Source organism: Xenopus tropicalis, chromosome 5 (assembly GCF_000004195.4).
Source record: "Xenopus tropicalis strain Nigerian chromosome 5, UCB_Xtro_10.0, whole genome shotgun sequence".
Classification (NCBI taxonomy): Eukaryota; Metazoa; Chordata; class Amphibia; order Anura; family Pipidae; genus Xenopus; species Xenopus tropicalis.
Window position 1 is genome coordinate 125,504,498 of NC_030681.2, and position 20,040 is coordinate 125,524,537.

At 37.7% G+C, this 20,040-nt stretch overlaps 1 protein-coding gene across 1 annotated transcript in view; it reads right to left on the bottom strand.

The window, feature by feature from the left end:
• The window catches only part of myo7b (myosin VIIB), a 56,409-nt gene that overhangs the window by 12,009 nt on the left and 24,360 nt on the right, over positions 1 to 20,040 (bottom strand). The window contains exons 16-36 of the mRNA XM_002936613.4: positions 19,417 to 19,554; positions 18,431 to 18,589; positions 16,558 to 16,650; positions 15,045 to 15,139; positions 14,723 to 14,807; positions 14,401 to 14,619; positions 14,192 to 14,320; positions 13,486 to 13,674; positions 12,866 to 13,027; positions 11,973 to 12,053; positions 9,484 to 9,611; positions 8,559 to 8,685; positions 7,843 to 7,962; positions 7,010 to 7,183; positions 6,128 to 6,355; positions 5,832 to 5,999; positions 4,372 to 4,489; positions 4,052 to 4,178; positions 2,086 to 2,294; positions 738 to 919; positions 434 to 558 (exon numbers count right to left, since the gene is read on the bottom strand). Coding sequence (XP_002936659.2) covers positions 434 to 558; positions 738 to 919; positions 2,086 to 2,294; positions 4,052 to 4,178; positions 4,372 to 4,489; positions 5,832 to 5,999; positions 6,128 to 6,355; positions 7,010 to 7,183; positions 7,843 to 7,962; positions 8,559 to 8,685; positions 9,484 to 9,611; positions 11,973 to 12,053; positions 12,866 to 13,027; positions 13,486 to 13,674; positions 14,192 to 14,320; positions 14,401 to 14,619; positions 14,723 to 14,807; positions 15,045 to 15,139; positions 16,558 to 16,650; positions 18,431 to 18,589; positions 19,417 to 19,554 — 3,056 coding nt within the window. The remainder of the gene's footprint in view (positions 1 to 433; positions 559 to 737; positions 920 to 2,085; positions 2,295 to 4,051; positions 4,179 to 4,371; positions 4,490 to 5,831; positions 6,000 to 6,127; positions 6,356 to 7,009; positions 7,184 to 7,842; positions 7,963 to 8,558; positions 8,686 to 9,483; positions 9,612 to 11,972; positions 12,054 to 12,865; positions 13,028 to 13,485; positions 13,675 to 14,191; positions 14,321 to 14,400; positions 14,620 to 14,722; positions 14,808 to 15,044; positions 15,140 to 16,557; positions 16,651 to 18,430; positions 18,590 to 19,416; positions 19,555 to 20,040) is intronic.

Here is a 20,040-nt window from a genome sequence, read left to right on the forward strand (position 1 = left end):
GAGCTCTGCCATAAAGGAAAACAAAGCCCCAATGGAAAAAAACAAAGCCCCTTAGGGTAAAATCCCACAAAGTAAGTTACTCGCCCGTGATAGATCTCTGCTATTGTGGGTAAGTAACCTCTCGGAAAAAGGTTGCAATAGAAGTTGCCAGTGAAAAGCCCTTCGCATCACTTTGTTTTCCACCTCCGCTTTTGCCTGCAGGAGAAAACTTTGTGCGACTTTGGATTACCAAGGACTTTCCACCAGCGACTTCTATAGTTGCCAGTGCAAAGCCTTTTACTCGCCCACGATAGCAGAGATCCATCGCGGTCAAATAACTCGAGTAAGGGGTGAGTTACCCTTATATGCACTGTCAAGCCTTAAGGGGGCCCCTTACTGCAGTTCCAACTGTACCCCCATGATGGTGGCCCTGTCTGCACCCCAATGCTTGTACCTGAAGTGATGCAGGGAGAATTCTTCCAGGGTGTATGGTTTCACCTCCTCCTGCTTCTCAAAGTCTTCCACCAGAGCATTATAGAATTCTGACTTGCGCTCCTCTGGGGACATCACAATCAGCCTCTAAAAGTCAGAATGAAGTTTTACTTTGATGTTGCTCAAAGATGGTGAAGTGATAGCATAACATCAAGATGTGTTTATGTAGTTGCAGTCGGTGACATATAATGCTCCATAAAACTGCATTTTTAGTTGAAACTAGCACTATTGGAACTGTGGCATTGTTTCAGAGCTACTTTTCTTACCAATATCTCACTTGAAGGTGTGCTGAGGGTTGGTATGATATGAATGGAGCTCAGTGAGACAGCTCCAGTTTTCCCTGTCCTTTCATTCTTGGCAAAGATCCAGTTGGCCCTCAGCTGGAGCTCGGGGCTTCTGTCAAGCAGTAGCACATCACCACTGCGGAAACTCAGAAGATCAGGTTCATCTGTGAAAGGTGAACAATATGGGTTATCCCTAAAAGGTGCTGTATTAAGACTTTATATAGAAACAAAAACTACAGAAATGACTGTGCTCATTAAAAATGTCACTGCCCAATAAACAGTTATAAAACTTACATAAGCAGTTCTTCCACTCATGAAAAATAAAGAGACTTATCTGATGGTTAAACTATGATTTTATCTGATGGTATCATTCTATAGGTGAGAAAGATAAAAGACAGTATTTTTCCCTATTCTTCTCCCAGGTATATACAACCAGTGATAAAAACATTAACAGGAAGTGGATGATCCACAGAATTCCAGGTCCTGCCTATATATATGCTTTATATATTAAGGGGCAGATTTACTAAAACTCTAACATTTCTCACTAATTTTAATTAAAAATTTGAATAAACTTGTTTTTACGAATGTCTTACATTTGCTAAAAAATCTGAACTGAAAAAGCCCACACAGGAAAAGTTGCGGAAAAGTTGCGAAAACCCCATAAAAAAAAAAATTGCATAAAAACCGTAACCATTTCAGATTTTTGTACAAAAACCAGCGTCAAAAATCCAAAAATCTCTAAAGTTTCGAATGAAAGAAGGATCCTTCAGGGAAGGGGAATGGATATCTGCCATCTGCAAGTTTTATTGTCGGATTGAGATTTTTAGCCGTTTGGACGCAAAGTAAATCTTAAAAAAGTTGTGACTTTTTATTCCTTGACTTTTAGCGCTAAAAATCTGACCGTTAATAAATGGCACCCTAAGAGTTTATTTTTTTAAATATAAAGCTTTACCTCATGAATATATGCACCTTTTCTTGTTAATAATTAATTTTGCTAGGTTTTTTTTTACTCTGAGGCCCCAAGATGTTCTTTGCAGAGGTTGGGGGGGGGGGGGGTGTCTACATTACTATACTGTGCATACAACCAGTCCAAACCTGTACAAGGAACCTGTTAGCATAAGAAAAATGGCCCAGCAAAATATTTACTCCTGATTTTGACTTCTTTCTATAAGGGTTATATGCTTGCTATTTACCACTGTGACTTCCGAGCTGAGAAAGATGGTGTGATGCTTGTGGCCTCCCAAATACAAGTATTACAACTCTTGGCTTCATTCCTTTGTAAAAGTAATTATTAAGAACGCAGTGCAGACATAATGGTTGGCAAATTCACCTGTTTGTGCTTTCTTAGTAGAACTCAATGATTCCTTCACTGTATGAGAGCTGTCTTGCAGAGCCACTGCATAATGAGATCTGGCCTTCAGTTCATCCAAAAAGTAAAGGAGAAGATGAGCTATTTCATCACTGTGTTGTGAAGTCAGGACAAATTCCTCTCCACGCAGTGTATTTAAAATACAGCACTGGCCAAAGGTTTTCTCAGCTCTGCAAATAAGACAGTAAACAGCACACTCCAACATGTATTATTATTATTATTATTATTGGGTAGTTTATGTAAGTAGAATGTATTATGGTGTAGACAAGAAAGTGTCAGAAAGCTCCGGATACAGGGACACAGTGCTCATGTGCTCACTCAGGGTCGCCAACAGAAATTTTGGGGCCCTGCACAAGTTATTTATATGGGTCCCCATGAACACAAGTGCACAGAACCAGAATTATGGCCATGCCCCTTGTTAGTGCAATATAAACAGCTGATGTCACTCTATAATAAGCAGTTTATATAAAGAGTTCCATTTACTTAATGTGCTAATAATTCATTCAGTTTATTGGTGGTAAGTGGAGTTTGCTTTAAGTTTAACCCCATTCTACTTACCTGCCCCTGCTCTGTGCTGTATTGCTTGATATGGAAGTTGCGTAAGTTTTTGTATAAGTTAAGGTGGCCATACACGCACCGATATTATCGTACGAAACCTCGTTTCGTACGATAATCGGTGCGTGTATGGCATGTCGGCGAGTCGACCGATATCGCAGGAAGCTGCCGATATCGGACGACTCGCCGATCGGACAAGTTTGAAAATTTTGATCGGGCGCCATAGAAGGCGCCTGACCAAAATTCTCCCTTCAGAGCTGAATCGGCAGAAGGAGGTAGAAATCCTATTGTTTCTACCTCCTTACCTGCCGATTCAGCCCTGAATGGTGTGTGGCGGATCTTACGATGTTTCGTGCAACCGATGGTCGTACGAAACATCGTCAGATCGCCACGTGTATGGCCACCTTAAGTATTTAAATTGGGGGGGGTCAGTGGAGGTTATATATAAGTCACGCAAGTTTCTTTGAAAGTAATGTAAGTTTTTGCATAAGTTATGTAAATTGTGTAAACATAGGGGCCCAATGATCTTGCTGTGGGGCCCAATAACTAGTCAGTAATAGTTTATAAAAATAGTAAAAATAATCAATGTGCTAATAAGTCAGTATTTTGATTGGGGGTTAGTGGAGTTTATACATAAGTCACGTAAGTTTCTTTGAAAGCAACGTAAGTTTTTGCATAAGTTATGTAAAGTGCATAAGCATAGGGGCCCAATGATGTTGCTGTGGGGCCCAATAACCAGTGGTTCCCCAGCTGGAAAGCTGTTATAATTCAGTGAAATAGCTCCCAATATAAACAGCTGATGTTCCTTTATAAAAGCAGTTACATAATTAAGTTTGGTTGAAAAAAAGACAAAAGTCCATTCAGTACCCAGCAAAGACACAAACCTATCCTGACCTATCTATACACTCACATACTGTGCATAAACTATATACCAACACTGATACTAATTGTAGATTTTAGTATGCCAGTATATATGGATATTATGCTTGTTCAAGAAATCACCCATGCCCCTCTTAAAGTCACACTATTTTGAAGTGCTCAACCTTTGTGAAAAATCCCTTTGGATCAGGTGCTATGCAGAATATTTACCCAACCTGCCCAGGGTATTTCAAGTAATACTAGTCCAAGTGACTGCAGCACACTGTTAGTCTGAAAGGCAACATTGTGGGCCTTACTGGGCTCAAGGCATCTATAGTGAGTGCACACACTTTCAGCGGGGTTGGCTTGCTCTATATTTACACCAATCTTTCTAGGCAGTTTTTGCAGTTTAGGCGTAACTTTTTATTTAACTTATGCAATTTGTGTAACTTTCATGACGCGGCCCGGCACAGCTGTACCCCCTTTCCCCCGCTGATGGCGGCCCTGTGCTCACCTCTTTGTACGGATCCCAATTAATTCAGGAAATGACAGTTGCAAAAGCCTTTTCTCTTTTTCATCCAAGAAGTTTATTTCTTTCCAGTTTATTGCAACAATGAAGTGATTCCTGCTAATGCTTGGCCCTTATATAAAGAAATGGCAAAATAGTAGGAAAGACACAATAAGCAGTTTTTATGAGCTAGGGTGGTTAATTTTAATCATAATGCTTTGGCTCCAGAGAGGTTAAGCCATAGAAACAATAGACGTAGAATAAGATATATACTAATGGCTACAAACAGGGCAGCAGGGCAACTGGTAGCCCTGCCATCCTCTTACCTGTAAATTTAGAGGCTTCAAAGAACTTTGAAAATAGAAGTGGCCATTGCAGTCGGGAGTACTCTACAAAGGCTTCCTTCACTTGTAAGGCTGGGTGCTTCTCCTTCACATACTGAGCCTGCCAGGAGAAATGGTTTTCATTAATGTATAATTATTGGCAAACATTTTTAACATGCAAAAATGCTTAAGAACATTTTTCCCACCAAGCACAAATTTTCCCCGAACATTATGAGAAATGATCATGAGCAAGTGCAGCTTTTTTAACTTTTATTTACTGAATAAAGGCTATAATGTTTTTTTGCTGTATCAGACCTCAGGAAATCTTTTGGTCATAAAACCAGTAGGAAAATTGGATATGAAAGTGCTAGTACTTTCTGCCAGTGCAATATAATTCAGCCTCACTGCTGTTTGGGCCACAAGGATAGCTGAGATACTTACCTAGGCGGCACTTTAACAAGGTAAGATAATGGTTGTAACTTTAAGAGGCATAATTTTAAAACTTTATATTCTGATCTTTTATTGCATGGAGCACAGTTGTGCTCTATATATCCACCACATCCTGATTGGTGAGCTAGAGATAAGCATTTGAGGTAAGTCTGCTACAGCCTTAGGCACCAGCAGATTCAGCCTTGTCCATTGCAATGAGCAGTGTTCCCAGATTAGAAGCCATATTCCTCTGTTGTTTCTAACCTTAATAACCTTAATTTCCTCCGGAGAGAATCCTCCCTCAGACTTTTTAAAACTAAACTTAAAGACTACCTTTTGGAGCACTCACCCAGCACCTGATCTGGGAACTAGCACTTATATTGTAGTGTCACCCACTGTGTCCTACAGCACTTATACTGCATTTGCCTATTTGTGTCTGTAAGTTACCCTCCCATCTATATTGTAAGCTCTTTGGGGCAGGGACCTCCATCCTCTTGTGTTTTTGACTCTTATTGCAACTGTATCTTTTATTTATTTGTCTTTATTGTAATACTTTGTATTTATCTATTATCTTAATAACCCCCTGTTTGTATTAATGTATTCTACTGTACAGCGCTGAGTACATAAGTAGCACTTTATAAATAAAGATATACATACATACATAAAACACCATTAACGCCTACTCGGTATGAAGGAAGAGCAGGATTAAGGGGTTCATAGGCCTTGGATTTAAAATATTGGATCAATTGCCATATTCCTTTAACTTTTTTTTGCTATGTGTGCAAACATCAGGACAGAAGTATGTGCTGCAAGATTGCAGTGTGACCTACTGTACCTGGCACTATAATTATTCTTAACATATGCACAGGTGATCACAATAAAAGTGGTAAGCTGCACACCTGCATATAATATGGTGTATGTGCATCTGCTTTAATGAGTTCTCTGGTTTTAACAAAGCCAGTCAACAGAGTTAAGTTTCACAAGCAAAATGAATCACTTCAGCGAACAACTTCAGTGGATACATGGCATCTTACCACAGCTTGCCTTTCCTTTAGAAGACTTAGCCAGTGTGACATTTGCTTGGTTTCCAGCTGTTTGGGAGGCACGCAATCCTGCATAACACTCTCCACATGCTGATCTGTTAACACCTCTCCATATTTAATGTAATGATGCTTTAACATTAGCTCTGCAAGTTCCTGCTCCTGAAAAGAAGATACTTGGTATTTAACACTTATATACATATTAGCTTATTGTCAAGTATTATAAAGCGAACTGGGGGAGTGAATGTCCCTCTTGACAACACACTAACAGCATTTCTTTTCAAACTCACCTTGTCACAGCGGTATTCCCCAAAACATAAGCCACGGATGACTTGGCAGTATATAAGCTCTGTGCTTACAGAGTCTGTGGAAGAGTCGTGCCAAGGTGTGAAGATTTCCTTGCGAAAGTTCAGACGCCAAGGGGAATGCCTCTCCTGCTCCCCCTGCTCCTTTGCCAATTGCTCACACTGTGAGATTCCATCCATTAGGTGTTCAGACCCAAAGCCCAATGACCATACCTAAGGCAGCAACACAAAAGTGTGTCATATGCAGAGATAATGTGCTATACAAACAGAAGTCTGAAACTTCCTTGTTCACACAGATTGGAGTGGAATATTATTCTTTTGCTCTGATAATAAAGCCTCCTGGTTCACTTTAAACTCTGTAAACTCTCAGGGGACACTGAATGCACCAAAAATGGGCAATTTTGTAAATACTAATTTTAATGTTAGGAAGTATCAAAATATGCCAGGGATGTCTTAATATTTTTTAAATAATGGGTTGCTGACCTAATTATCTTAGGAGCTCTGCACCACTGGTAGCTGGACTTGAGTAAGCAGTCAAGGTAAAGAGAGTAAAGAATGGCTCACACATTACAGCAACCCAGGTTCTGATCTATTTCTCACCCCCCACTACTATGCACAAGGAATAGAGAAAAGGAGCACATGATGAATTATTCTAACACAGTTATTAAGTTACATACTTGTGATATAGAACAAACACCTTGGCTTTAATTCCTTATCCTATATAATGTCCGTTTGCTAAGTGTTTCCGAATAATAAGAAATTATTATCTACAACCATTCACCATAGTTGCATATAAATTGTAATTGCCTTATAGATATTGCCCTGAACACATGGTTGAAAACACTTTTGCAAAGTTCAGAAATTTACCTTGTTATAAACTGAGATGTAGACTGAAAATCCAAAGGTATCTTTAAGCTGCAGTTTCTGGGCAATGACCTTACACATCTCTCGAGCGTTGGTTGCAGAGTCAGTTTGGATGTTCATAGAATGACCTGTCATAAGCGTTACTGGCACAGAAAAGGATCCCACTCCCTTTATGGCCTAAAGAAGATGTCAAGATACTCTTTAAGAAATTAGAACATAATCCATTTTTTTCTTGTACTCTAAGAACTGGTCCACGCATTAAAAGCTGTTTTTCCCAGCAAAGCAAATTGCATGGATAACAAACTCGAATGTTTGCTTATTTATTAAAAAATCTGAATATGGAAAACTTTATTGAATACCTCAAATTTGTGAGTTTACAATTTTAATATTGGGAGTTTTAGTGCAAAAAATTTGAATGTTTAGAAATAACCCCATGGTGACTTTCTAGCATGGATTTACAACTGGAAAAAAATGTGAATTTTGATGCAAAACTGTACTAGGCAAAAAAGCTTTCTTATCCCTATTGAATACACTACATTAACTCACAAAAGTCACTTAAAGTCAGTGGAGTTCCATAACTATAAAGGTACAAATCCACAGGCTGAGAGCTTATATACAAGTCATGGAACTCCAAAGTGACTTCTATTACACTTCTAACATACCTCTAATATAGGTCTATATATATCCTTATATTTTTATATATTTTACAACATGGGGTACATTATTCTATATATTAGGCTAATTTTTTAACATAACACAAATATTTTACCAAATATTTAACAGTAAATGTTAACCACATACAGACACAAAAGACCCAGTTTAACACTGCCCTTTACCTGTAGCTCAAGCCAGCTAGGAGGCTCTGACCTCACTCCATTCTGTAGGGTTCGATTCAGCCGTTTTATGCAAATGGCGTTATATGCAATCTGTGATGTTCTGATAAAGTTCTGTAGATACTGTGAGTGCAAATCAAAGAAAGTTACCTTCAAATAGCTGAGGAGACAACAGAAAACACCATTCAAAACCACAACTGCTGTTTTATTTGAAATGATAGATGTGATTTATATTATTTGACTTTAATGGATTTTATTGATAAATCACTAGAGCTCAGTTACTAACTAATAGGCGCTTAATAGCTCAAGAGAACAGCACCCAACCAACAATTAGTTTTGAGTTTGAGTCTAGCAAAGAGGCAGACAGCATGTGATCAATAGTCAAAATTTCTTGGAAATGTACAGTGTACATGCTGAGACACCTAGTGAGGCTGGAGACATCTAGTGGTGCTGGAAGAGTGGCACTAGGAAAGAGACAAATTTCAATTTGAGTTTCATGAACTAAGGGGAGTGGAAAAATGGGCAAGTGTATGGTGGGTCTTAGTCCTGACTCTAGATACCCACCTAAAATGCTGCATCTGTATGTAAGGGAAATATTTAAACTCCCTGTTCATTAGGTAAATGGTTTTATGCTATGGAGTTTTAATGCAATACTAAACTAAAATATACAGTGCCAGCAAGCCCAACATTGTTATAAGAATAGTGTTTCATTACTACACCCTGAGAAACTTGTCTGAAGGAGGAAAGCAGCCCAAGCAGAGTGCCAGCAGAATCCAGCCCCGGGCAACGCTGGTCTTGTTATTGTTTCCAGACAGTTGCTTGCAGATTTGGCAATAGATTTCATCCCTGGATTAAACAAGAATATAAGTACACATATAATGTTGTAAGATTACAAGGTATTTCTAAAAAGATATGTACAAAGAAATTATATAATGGTTGTCCTTTCCCCTACTACGTGGAGCAGCCACAGAATTATGTGTGTTATTTATATTTGTAACATAATTTGTTCTACCAATGTAACATAGCGTAAAAGCTAGGAGTGACAAGATTGGATCATAACAGGCTCAAGCCTAATAGCAAGCAGTTAAAGGAACAGTAACACCAAAAAATGAAAGTGTATAAAAATAATTAATATATTATATACTATTGCTCTGCACTGGTAAAAGTTGTGTGTTTTCTTCATAAACACTACTACAGCTTATATAAATACCCTGCTGTGTAGCCATGGGGGCAGCCATTTAAATTGAAAAAAGGAGAAAAGGCACAGGTTACTAAGCAGATAACAGATAAGTAGCAGATTCCCATTGTATTCTACACAGTTTATCTGTTATCTTCTTATGTAACCTGTGCCTTTTCTCCTTTTTCAATTTAAATGGCTGCCCCCATGGCTACACAGCAGCTATTTCTATTAACTATAGTAGTCTTTCTAAGGCAAACACACAACTTTTACCAGTGCAGGGCAACAGTACATCATATTTTAATTATTTTAAAACATTTTTATTTTTTAGTGTTACAGTTCCTTTAAAAGCTCCAAGTCTAGAACCCTCGGGCTATGGAAGGATGAAAAACTGAAGGTCTGACATGTAGTTCAATTTACAACCAGGTGAGTCTCCTTGATAAAGAAGTTATGGCACAGACACATACCTAATCTCTGGGCGCAGGATTCCGTTGCCAGCAATAAAATGTATTTTTTCTAGGTTAGACATAGGTTTATCAATGATAGAGCTTTCTTCCAGCATAATCTCTTCTCCATTGCTGAGCTGCCTAGATACCTAAGAATCAAATCAAAAGTTACTATATCATAAACCATACAACCTCAGAATTATTTATAAAAAATGTGCAGAGTAGAATACCTATAATTACAGCAGCCCAGACTGAGATTGCATGTGAAACAAAGCTGTACAGAGTGAAGTAAGATATCAAAGGATATTTACACAGACCTCAGATACAAGGGATAGAGCAGTAGTGGCATAAAAAATTGCCCTATGTGCTTCCCCTGACTTGCCCTCAGGAATACAGCAATGTTGCATGAGAGATGGAGCAGACCATATTTTATATCATATTTAATACAAAAAAATGCATGTTTTATGGTAGGCTATGATAAATTAGGGTCTGTGGAACCTAGCTGGTAACGTACATTTTAACAAGCCTGACTTAAATGTAAAGGGTGAATAATGCATAGCATAGTGGTATATTGCCTCATACTTCCATGGCTAGAGTTTTGATAAAATATGAAAAGTAACAAAATAACAGGCAGACTGATAAAACTGGTTTGCTTAATATAAAAAAGAGGCACTTAAATTAGCATTGTGATGAACCCATGTACAGAAACACTGGCACAGTGACTCCCCAGGTGATAGTAAAAGAAAACCTGACCTGAAGACATTGTCCGCATCATTACTAGGAGAGAGGGATTCAGCATGGTAGATTAATCTTTAGGTACAGTGGAGGAAATAATTATTTGACCCCTCACTGATTTTGTAAGTTTGTCCAATGACAAAGAAATGAAAAGTCTCAGAACAGTATCATTTCAATGGTAGGTTTATTTTAACAGTGGCAGATAGCACATCAAAAGGAAAATCGAAAAAATTACTTTAAATAAAAGATAGCAACTGATTTGCATTTCATTGAGTGAAATAAGTTTTTGAACCCTCTAACAAAAAAAGACTTAATACTTAGTGGAAAAACCCTTGTTTGCAAGCACAGAGGTCAAACGTTTCTGGTAATTGATGACCAAGTTTGCGCACATTTTAGGAGGAATGTTGGTCCACTCCTCTTTGCAGATCATCTCTAAATCCCTAAGGTTTCAAGGCTGTCTCTGTGCAACTCTGAGCTTGAGCTCCCTCCATAGGTTTTCTATTGGATTAAGGTCCGGAGACTGACTAGGCCACTCCATGACCTTAATGTGCTTCTTCTTGAGCCACTCCTTTGTTGCCTTTGCTGTATGTTTTGGGTCATTGTCGTGCTGGAACACCCATCCACGACCCATTTTCAGTTTCCTGGCAGAGGGAAGGAGGTTGTCGTTCAGGATTTCACGATACATGGCTCTGTCCATTTTCCCGTTAATGCGAATAAGTTGTCCTGTGCCCTTAGCAGAAAAACACCCCCAAAGCAAAATGTTTCCACCCCCATGCTTGATGGTGGGGACGGTGTTTTGGGGGTCATAGGCAGCATTTTTCTTCCTCCAAACACAGCGAGTTGAGTTAATGCCAAAGAGCTCTATTTTGGTCTCATCAGACCACAGCACCTTCTCCCAGTCACTCACAGAATCATTCAGGTGTTCATTGGCAAACTTCAGACGGGCCTGCACATGTGCCTTTTTGAGCAGGGGGACCTTGCGAGCCCTGCAGGATTTTAATCCATTGCGGTGTAATGTGTTTCCAATGGTTTTCTTGGTGACTGTGGTCCCTGCTAATTTGAGGTCATTAACTAACTCCTCCCGTGTAGTTCTAGGATGCTTTTTCACCTTTCTCAGAATCATTGACACCCCACGAGGTGAGATCTTGCGTGGAGCCCCAGAGCGAGGTCGATTCATGGTCATTTTGTGCTCCTTCCATTTTCGAACAATCGCACCAACAGTTGTCACCTTCTCTCCCAGCTTCTTGCTAATGGTTTTGTAGCCCATTCCAGCCTTGTGCAGGTCTACAATTTTGTCTCTGACATCCTTGGACAGCTCTTTGGTCTTTCCCATGTTGGAGAGTTTGGAGTCTGCTTGATTGATTGATTCTGTGGACAGGTGTCTTTTATACAGGTGACTAGTTAAGACAGGTGTCCTTAATGAGGTTGACTAATTGAGTAGAAGTGTCTAACCACTCTGTGGGAGCCAGAACTCTTAATGGTTGGTAGGGGTTCAAAAACTTATTTCACTCAATGAAATGCAAATCAGTTGCTATCTTTTATTTAAAGTTATTTTTTCGATTTTCCTTTTGATGTGCTATCTGCCACTGTTAAAATAAACCTACCATTGAAATGATACTGTTCTGAGACTTTTAATTTCTTTGTCATTGGACAAACTTACAAAATCAGTGAGGGGTCAAATAATTATTTCCTCCACTGTATCTTTAGAAGTGTCTTCAGAATTATTTATATACATGAGTATTGAAGATTATTGTCCAACACTTGATATTTGTTACCTGCCCTGCCAGTTTTGATGCTCTTTTTAGTTTCATAGAAGAAATTTCCTTTCCTTTTCCCTTCTTGTTAACTTTTGGTACCTGAAAAAACAAAAAACATATTTTGATATTGTGCCAATATTTTAATATAGAAGACCTCAGAATATCTAAGTTTTTGTTATTTCTTTTGGAACAGCAAAAGTAAACTAAAAAAGCTGTCTTACCACATCATAGAGAATGAGAAACTAAAATTAAAATATTCACTAATAACTTTTCATTAAACATTCATTATACATTTTCAGTGGTTTAAGTTATATTTAAATGCGACTAAAATTAGTACCTATCTGTGACTTTCTGTTCTGACTCTTGAAGCAATGTAGCAGAAGCCAATCGATTAACAGACGAAGAAGCAATACTACATAGATTCAGAGACAGAACCAGCAGTATAATTTACAAATAACCACAATTAAGTAATTAAACAGATTAAAATTGTTAATTTATATTAGAAAGTTGCATAGAACTGTATTTTCTTCCATTAGGCAAAATATTTATTTTGGGCTTTTATCACTTTAAAGGCGTGGCAATAGAATGTGCAAAATATATAAGGGGTAATTTACTGACACAAGATCGGGGTGCAAAGTGCCAAAAGCAGGTGTAAGCTGCCACAATGTTTGCACTTTGCACCATCATCAAAACTTGAGGGCACAGTGCTTACACTGTGAATACAACCCTGCCAGCATTGGACAGCAATGTATTTATGAGGGTTGGTCAGGGGATGGGGCATCGTTGCCATCCCCCCTGCCCCCTTATTTGCTCATCAGGCTAGGGAGTCCGGTCAGGCACTAACTGTAAAAGAGCGCTGTACTGGCTGTAAAAAAAATCAATGATCCCTTTAGTTTCCCTCTCCCACGCACATTATCTTTGATTCCAGCGGTAATATTGTTTTTCCTGGTCAAAGTGTCATAGATTTGTGTTAACACAGAACTTCTTTCACTGCTGGAGTTTGGCGTGTAGAGTGCAGGTTCTGGAAGCTCCCCCATAAAACGAAGAATAATCTTCCAAACAGCCAAAGAAGCCTAAAATGCACAAAAGAACAGAATCTTCTGTCAGGCAATGTCATACCACTTTAAAGTACATATCAACCTTATACAGTCTTCAGTGGTTTAATTTAAACTTCCAAAAGTTGACCTGTTTCACCAATTTATATTGATATTGCTTATTAATTAGGGCACCTGAGGACACTCTACACTCCTGGGCCTCCCCTCTTGGCTGGCAAGTCCAGAGCTTTACATCTCCACTTTGCTTATAGACTGTCAGTGTAGCTGTGTCTTCTGTGAATAATTCTAATGGGTGCCAGACAATTTTATTAGAATAATTTTATAACTGCAAGGATTCTTGAACAGGGTTGTCAAACCCAGAGGAAAACAGTCAATCAAAGTCTAGAACAGTAGCAAAGGCTGCAAATATTTGTACGTAATCTACTATTTCCCAGGACAGACTATAACCCATACTCCAGAATAAGAATATGACTTACTAATACATCATTCTTGTCTTCATGGTACAGTAGGGGCTGTTGCAATGCCTTTCTTATGTGTGTGTCTGTGGCTGAACCTTGGAAATAAGTAGCAGCAAACTTAGGAAAGGTATATTCTTCTTCTTTATCTGGTTCATACAGCAGTGTGTCCAGGTCTATCTCATCTGAAAATGGAGAAGTATCCATGTCCTGTGCAACGAGATATTAGTACAAATCATAATTATCCTGAGTGACACCCATCCAGCAAATTAATTTAACTAATTACAATTATTTTTTAAGGAAACCCATTTAAACCAATGCAAGCTAGTTTTCAATATGCTTGTTAGTGTGGGAGAGGTGGGCATACAAAATACCAAAGTAATTAGGAGCTATTCCCCATAAAGATGAAATGTGCAACAAAGCTGAAGTAGAGAAATCTCTTCTTCTCCAGAATTGGTGAAAGATTTCTATATAGACTCCTAGAAGAGCACTAGATTCTCTGTTGGTAACTCTGATTGCAGAGCTTGCATACCCCTGTAGCTTGCAAGCTGCAGAAAGGGTAATCTTTGACATTATAGGGGTCATTTACAAGCCGCTCTGTTCTTTTTGCACTTTGCACATTACCCTGCTATTCTCCTTCTTTTGCATCTCCTTCTTCTGCATCTCCTTACACACTGGTACCATTCTGGAGCCCTTATAAATGGCTGAGATTTAAATTACCACTTACCATAGCAGGTAAAAAACCAAAGACTTGCTCCACCATCTCTAAATTCTCTTTTTCTTGTTGCAAGAGAAGAGCTTTTTGCATCTCTTTACGTTTTTCTGCCTCCTCCCAGTCTTGTTGGCTTGGGTACTCCTGACAATAAAAGTTAGCAGGTTTAGAATAAATGTATAAATAAATGATTTCACCACAGACTTTATGAACAATATATTTACATTTCTCTTCATCCTCCTGTATTCCTTACGAGCCAGCATGCCCCTAGTATATGTCTGAAGCACCAGGACAGCATTCTTCCTTTTTGCTATCTTCTTGCGCAGTAAGTACCCCCGACTTAAACCTTGCAGCTGAATGATGACCTCACGTTTTTTCTTATACTGCATTTGAACTGGCCGGCTTCTTATAATTGCCTGCAGCCTTTGAAAACCATGTAGCATCTAAGCCAAACAAAGGATTTGAGTTAATACTTTCATTGCTATTATTTTTATTACAATAATAAACACCACAATGGCACCCCTACAGGAGCACACAGAAAGTTACCTTCTGAAAGGTTTTTCTGCAGTAATAACTTTTCCAGGCTGACTGAATTTTTATGGCAGCCTCTCTCTGTCTGAGAAACCGCTTTCTGAAAGAAAAAAGATAAATTATATTTGAAGTGCCAAATGTTATGGATTGTGTTGCATACAACTATTGCAACTGAATCACTGGAAGAACTGGAAAAAAAAGTTTCACACAGAAATTGTAAAGATAATAGCTTAACTCCAGGGTAAAGTAAAAAACCCCAATATAATTTGAAGAGCAATGATATACAGTATAGGGTGGGGAGCCCATATTGTTCTGCTCTGCGACAATGATAACTCACCTGTCTTTATACCCCCTTACAACCTTTTGGATCCTTATAGCGCTGGCAGTTATGGCTTTATCTCGTTCTACCTCTAGTTTAGTGTCATGATTATCCTAAAGAGAAAGGAAATTATATTTAAGGCAATATCCTTGTCACAAAATACAACTATCTTCAGTTAGAATGCTAAATGCCACTGCCCAGCTATTAAAGGAAAACTATACCCCCAAACAATGTAGGTCTCTATAAAAATATATTGCGTTAACAAGCTCATATGTAAAACCCTGCTTCATATAAATAAACCATTTTCTTAAAAATATACTTTTTTAGTAGTATGTGCCATTGGGTAATCCTAAATAGAAAATTGCCATTTTAACAATTGAGGGCCACCCCCTGGGATCATAGGTTTCACAGTGCAAATAAACAAGCCAAGGCTCACAAACATTCTAGGCCCCATCAGCTAATGAATGGACAGCGTCCTGCCTTTTACTCCCACTCTACTTCCTGTTACAGTCAGAGCTGCATTATTTCCTGTCGTGATCTCTGAGGGAGCCACAGCCCATCACTGAATTGTGGATCATGGGAAAGGATGTAAAAGGACAATATTTACTAATACATATATTCCAGTTTGGCAAGATTATTTAACAGGTCACTTAACATAATATGAACTATCTGTTGGTTAATTATTCATTCTGGGGGTATAGTTTTTTTTCAAGCAACATTCTTGTACTGTTTCCATTCTGTCATGATCTTATGGTGTACTTTTTATTTCTTAATTACACTGTTCACGCTACCATTTAAAATGTTATTATTGAAGCAATAAATGTATTTTTTTAGCTGTAATATTGGTGTGTAGGTGCCAACTCAGTGCATTGTGACTCAGTCTGAGGTTTCAGAAGGAGCCAGTGCTACCCATTAGAACTGCTTTCAGGTAACCTTTTGTTTCTCCTACTCACATGTAACTGGAGGAGTCCCAAGCCGGACTTGGATTTTTTTATTATTGAGCGCTATTCTCATACCTACCACTTTTAGCAATACAAGAGTCAGCAGTAAAGTGTGAATGAAGTTTATCAGAACACAAGTCACATGACTGTGGAACCCTGGGAAATTAAGAATATGGCTAACTCCATGTGAAATTTCAAAATTAAATATAAAAAAATCTGTTTCCCATGACAGTATTCCTTTAAAGGCAAGGTTAAAATAAATAAAAAGAAAAACAAGTAGCCATTGTTATTTCCTAAAAGTGTCAGACTGGGCCTCCCAGGACCCACCAAAGAGCCTGATATCAAGGACCCACTCTAACAATTGTATATAATTAATGCTAAAAATAATAGATGTTATATAGATCTATGATAGAAATGAATGGGCTGATGGGCATTGTGCATGGATGTTGCCCACCGAGAGATCCTGCAGCCTTCCAGCTATTGTTTAACCAACAACACATGCCATATCTTTCTGGAAATTATATCCCAACAGTAAAGTAATGCTTGCTGACCTAAAGGTAAATTATATGTATGTATATTATTTCACTTACTTTTAAGAAGAGTTTGGTCTTTCCTACTTTCCAGTCTTCATGTTTTCCGATCACTGATTTGGCAATGTCAATACAACCTTCCCGAAAGTTTTCCTGTAGGTGTTAGGAATATGTTCAAAATATTTCAGGAATATGTGTAAATGCTTAAAATAACAAATACAAGTTTAATGAAGCATCTGCTCATAACATAGCAGCAGACAAAATTGGAGAGACAGGAAGTAAAGCAAAGAGCGGATGTTTCTTCACCTGGTTTAGAGTTTGGTACAAGATAACTATAAACTGTACATAAAGTAAAGAACAAAATGCCATGTGATAAATCTATAACGCAAGATAGTAGGGATCTGAGAGAGCTAAGCATGAACATATATAGAACATATGTAGACTCCCACTTAATAAGCACGGTTAAGCAAAAGAATGCATGTATAACATTGCGCTTATAAATGGCACACAGAACTTATCTTAATTACTAAAATATGTCCAGTACAGACATGAGCTTTGTAAAGTGGCCATCTACATTTAGACCTGCTCGTTTGGAGAGGCCTCTGTTTGAATTAGATATCTACGTGCTGGGCCAAATTGGGTTGGGGCTAAAGATTATACTGGGTTATACTGCATGCCAGTCGAAAATCAACAGACAAAGGTTTAACGTAACTATGCAGTCATCACCCTAATGGATTTTCTTTTGTGTCAAATCTTTTTATTGAAGTTTCAAACCAAAAGAGTTGATCAATAGAAGTATTTGAGTATATGCAGTAATTCGTTAGAAAAGCCATGTCTGATACATTAGAAAAAAAATAATGTAAGGAAGAGAAAATAAGTAATGGTAAAGGAAGAGAAAACCAATAAAAGTATAAACTGCAAAGTACAGTAAATCTCTGCTCAGTGAAGAAAAAAGAATAAGGAGAAAAAAATATTTTTCAGATGGTATCAGTGAAAAGTAGACCAATGTATAAATACTGTATTTATGGGTTTATGAATATTGTTTGGAGCCTTCTAAAACTTTTTAAATAAACTCTCTGTCTTTCAAGTCAACCATATTTGAGAAAATCTCCCAATAGAGTACACGGCTTCTTGCAGACAGGGATTTTTAGTATACAGTATGTAGTATAATCTGTACGTTTGGAGAATCACTGGATAACCAATGTAAAAATATTAATTTTCTTGTGGAAGCCATAAGTATATGTATAAAATGAATTATTTTCCCCATATTTTTTGTAAATGAAAACATGGTCTTTAAAAGTCCTTATAAAACATACCTTTTGTGCAAAGACTGTGCTCAAAGACATTTGAGAACTAAATCCTATTTACAAATTGGGTGCATTTATTAACATTTGGGTTTTGGTTTTAGAGTTTTTGAAACCACAACTAAACTCATTTCCAAGAATGTCAGTAATTTATAAAAAGAAACAAACTGAAAAAGCACGAAAGAATGTGAAAACTGTGCCAAAAAAATGCAACTTTTTCATATTGTCATACAAAAGCCAGCTTCAAAAAAAAAACCTTTTAAACCACAAAGCAAAGAAAGATCTTCCAGTTCTCAAAGGGACATCTGCCATTGCTTCTACATGACTTGGACAGGTTGTAGATGGCGTATTTTTGCTTTCAGATTTGATGCGGTTTTGTTGCACAATAAATTGAGAAAAAAAATATTTTTCGAGGACAAAATCATATTTTGGTATAAAAAAACAAAATCTCGAAAAACAAATCAAGCGTTACTAAATGCCCCCTCTAATGTATATTTTAACCGCTTGGAGTGTAGGAGAAGGGATAGGGAGTGTAGGAGAAGGGATACCATATACATGTTTACTAATGTATTTACTTGTAGTGTCAACGAATACAATTTTCAGTCATTCATTGTGAAATTTCTTCCTACCTTTTTGCGATAGGGAGACTGTATTGGAAGCAGAACTCGATATCTCTGGAAAAATTCAGAAAAACTATATCGGATTGGGTATCCCGCTTTTCGGATCCTTATGGTCTCCATCATTCCAGAGTATTGCAGCTGCCGGATGCACAGTTCTCGATCAAACATCTATTAAATAATTGCATCAAATATATTACTATATGTAGAGTGTAATATAATGCTAACGGCATTAACATCATTTACTTGAGCACCTAAATAAGGATTTCCTTAATTTACAGCACCACAATCCTAGGAATGGTTTGAGAATAGTACATTCTTTTTTTGTTCTTTGATTTTGTGAAACACAGCAGGACATCAATGTCACAAACAGCAGAAATGACCAATGCAAATGATGATACCATCTGGTGTACAAGGGGCATCTGGGGGTTTACATAGTAACCCAATGTGTCTCTTGTGTAATGGGCTGACTGTCTTTGTCTTTAATGCTCATGTCATATAGGGGAAAAGATACCTTAGTGGGCTATGAAGGTTCATTTTCATCCAAATCATGATATACATTATCTAGTAGTTAACAGTAACAATGACTTCTTAAGTTCAGCCTAAAGTTGCTCAAATGAGCAGTGAAATGTTTCCAAGAATACTAAAAAAGTTCACTTACTTTAGACTCATCACTACTAGATACTTGACACTAGTTAGAAAACCAGTTAACTTATAAAAATGAACAAATATTAACATGGGTGGCCATATACAAGTGCAGAGAGGCTTTTAGATGTATAAAAGTTGCTAGATACTTTCAGTCCAAATAGCAGGGAAGTCAGCTTGCAGCACTCCAGAAGTCCTACTACAACTCCTAGAAGTCCACTGACAGTCAAATGCTGGAAGAGCTGTAGTTTGGACTGCACAAATGAATAAACACTAGCTAATAAGGCAATGTATTATTGTGCACAAAAGCTCCTGTTCTCACATCCAACACACAAATAACCCTAGAAACCTACCTTTGGCTTCTTAAATTCGTTAGGTTTGATGCACCGGATGAAATAAGGTTGGCAGCTTTCTAAGATTTTCATCAGCTGTTCCAGAGACTGTTTGAACTGTCCCCCCAGAGTGGGCAGAGACCTATTGGTGTCTGCAGTCTGTGTAACATTAAGAAAATATTGGTATGCAGAAGAGTAAAAAAATTATTTTAAAATAGTTTTCAGATAATATTTATTTTAAAGCGCACAACTCTGTACACAAAAATAACATGGATATCTACATTTGCCATTTCAATATAATTGTATTTAACAAAAAGTTATTTTGTTTATAATGTTATTTTAATGTTTCTCTTTCTTATGCAATATTAGTCTAATCTATTTAGGCCTTGTGTACATCTCCAGTTCATTGGCAAGTCCAATGAGAATGACAGTTTACAAATAAAATTGAATTAGGAGTATTTAGAAAGGATACATTTTTTTACACTGCTATTGCAGCATACCATAGCATTGATGCAGCAGTGTAAGTGGAAACAAGTCCATTAGCACTGATCTAAACAACATCTGACTTTAGTAAGTCAGTAGACTTTCTGACTTTTCCTTTGAGCCATAGATTTGGGTTTAAATGCGAGTGCAAATTCACATGAA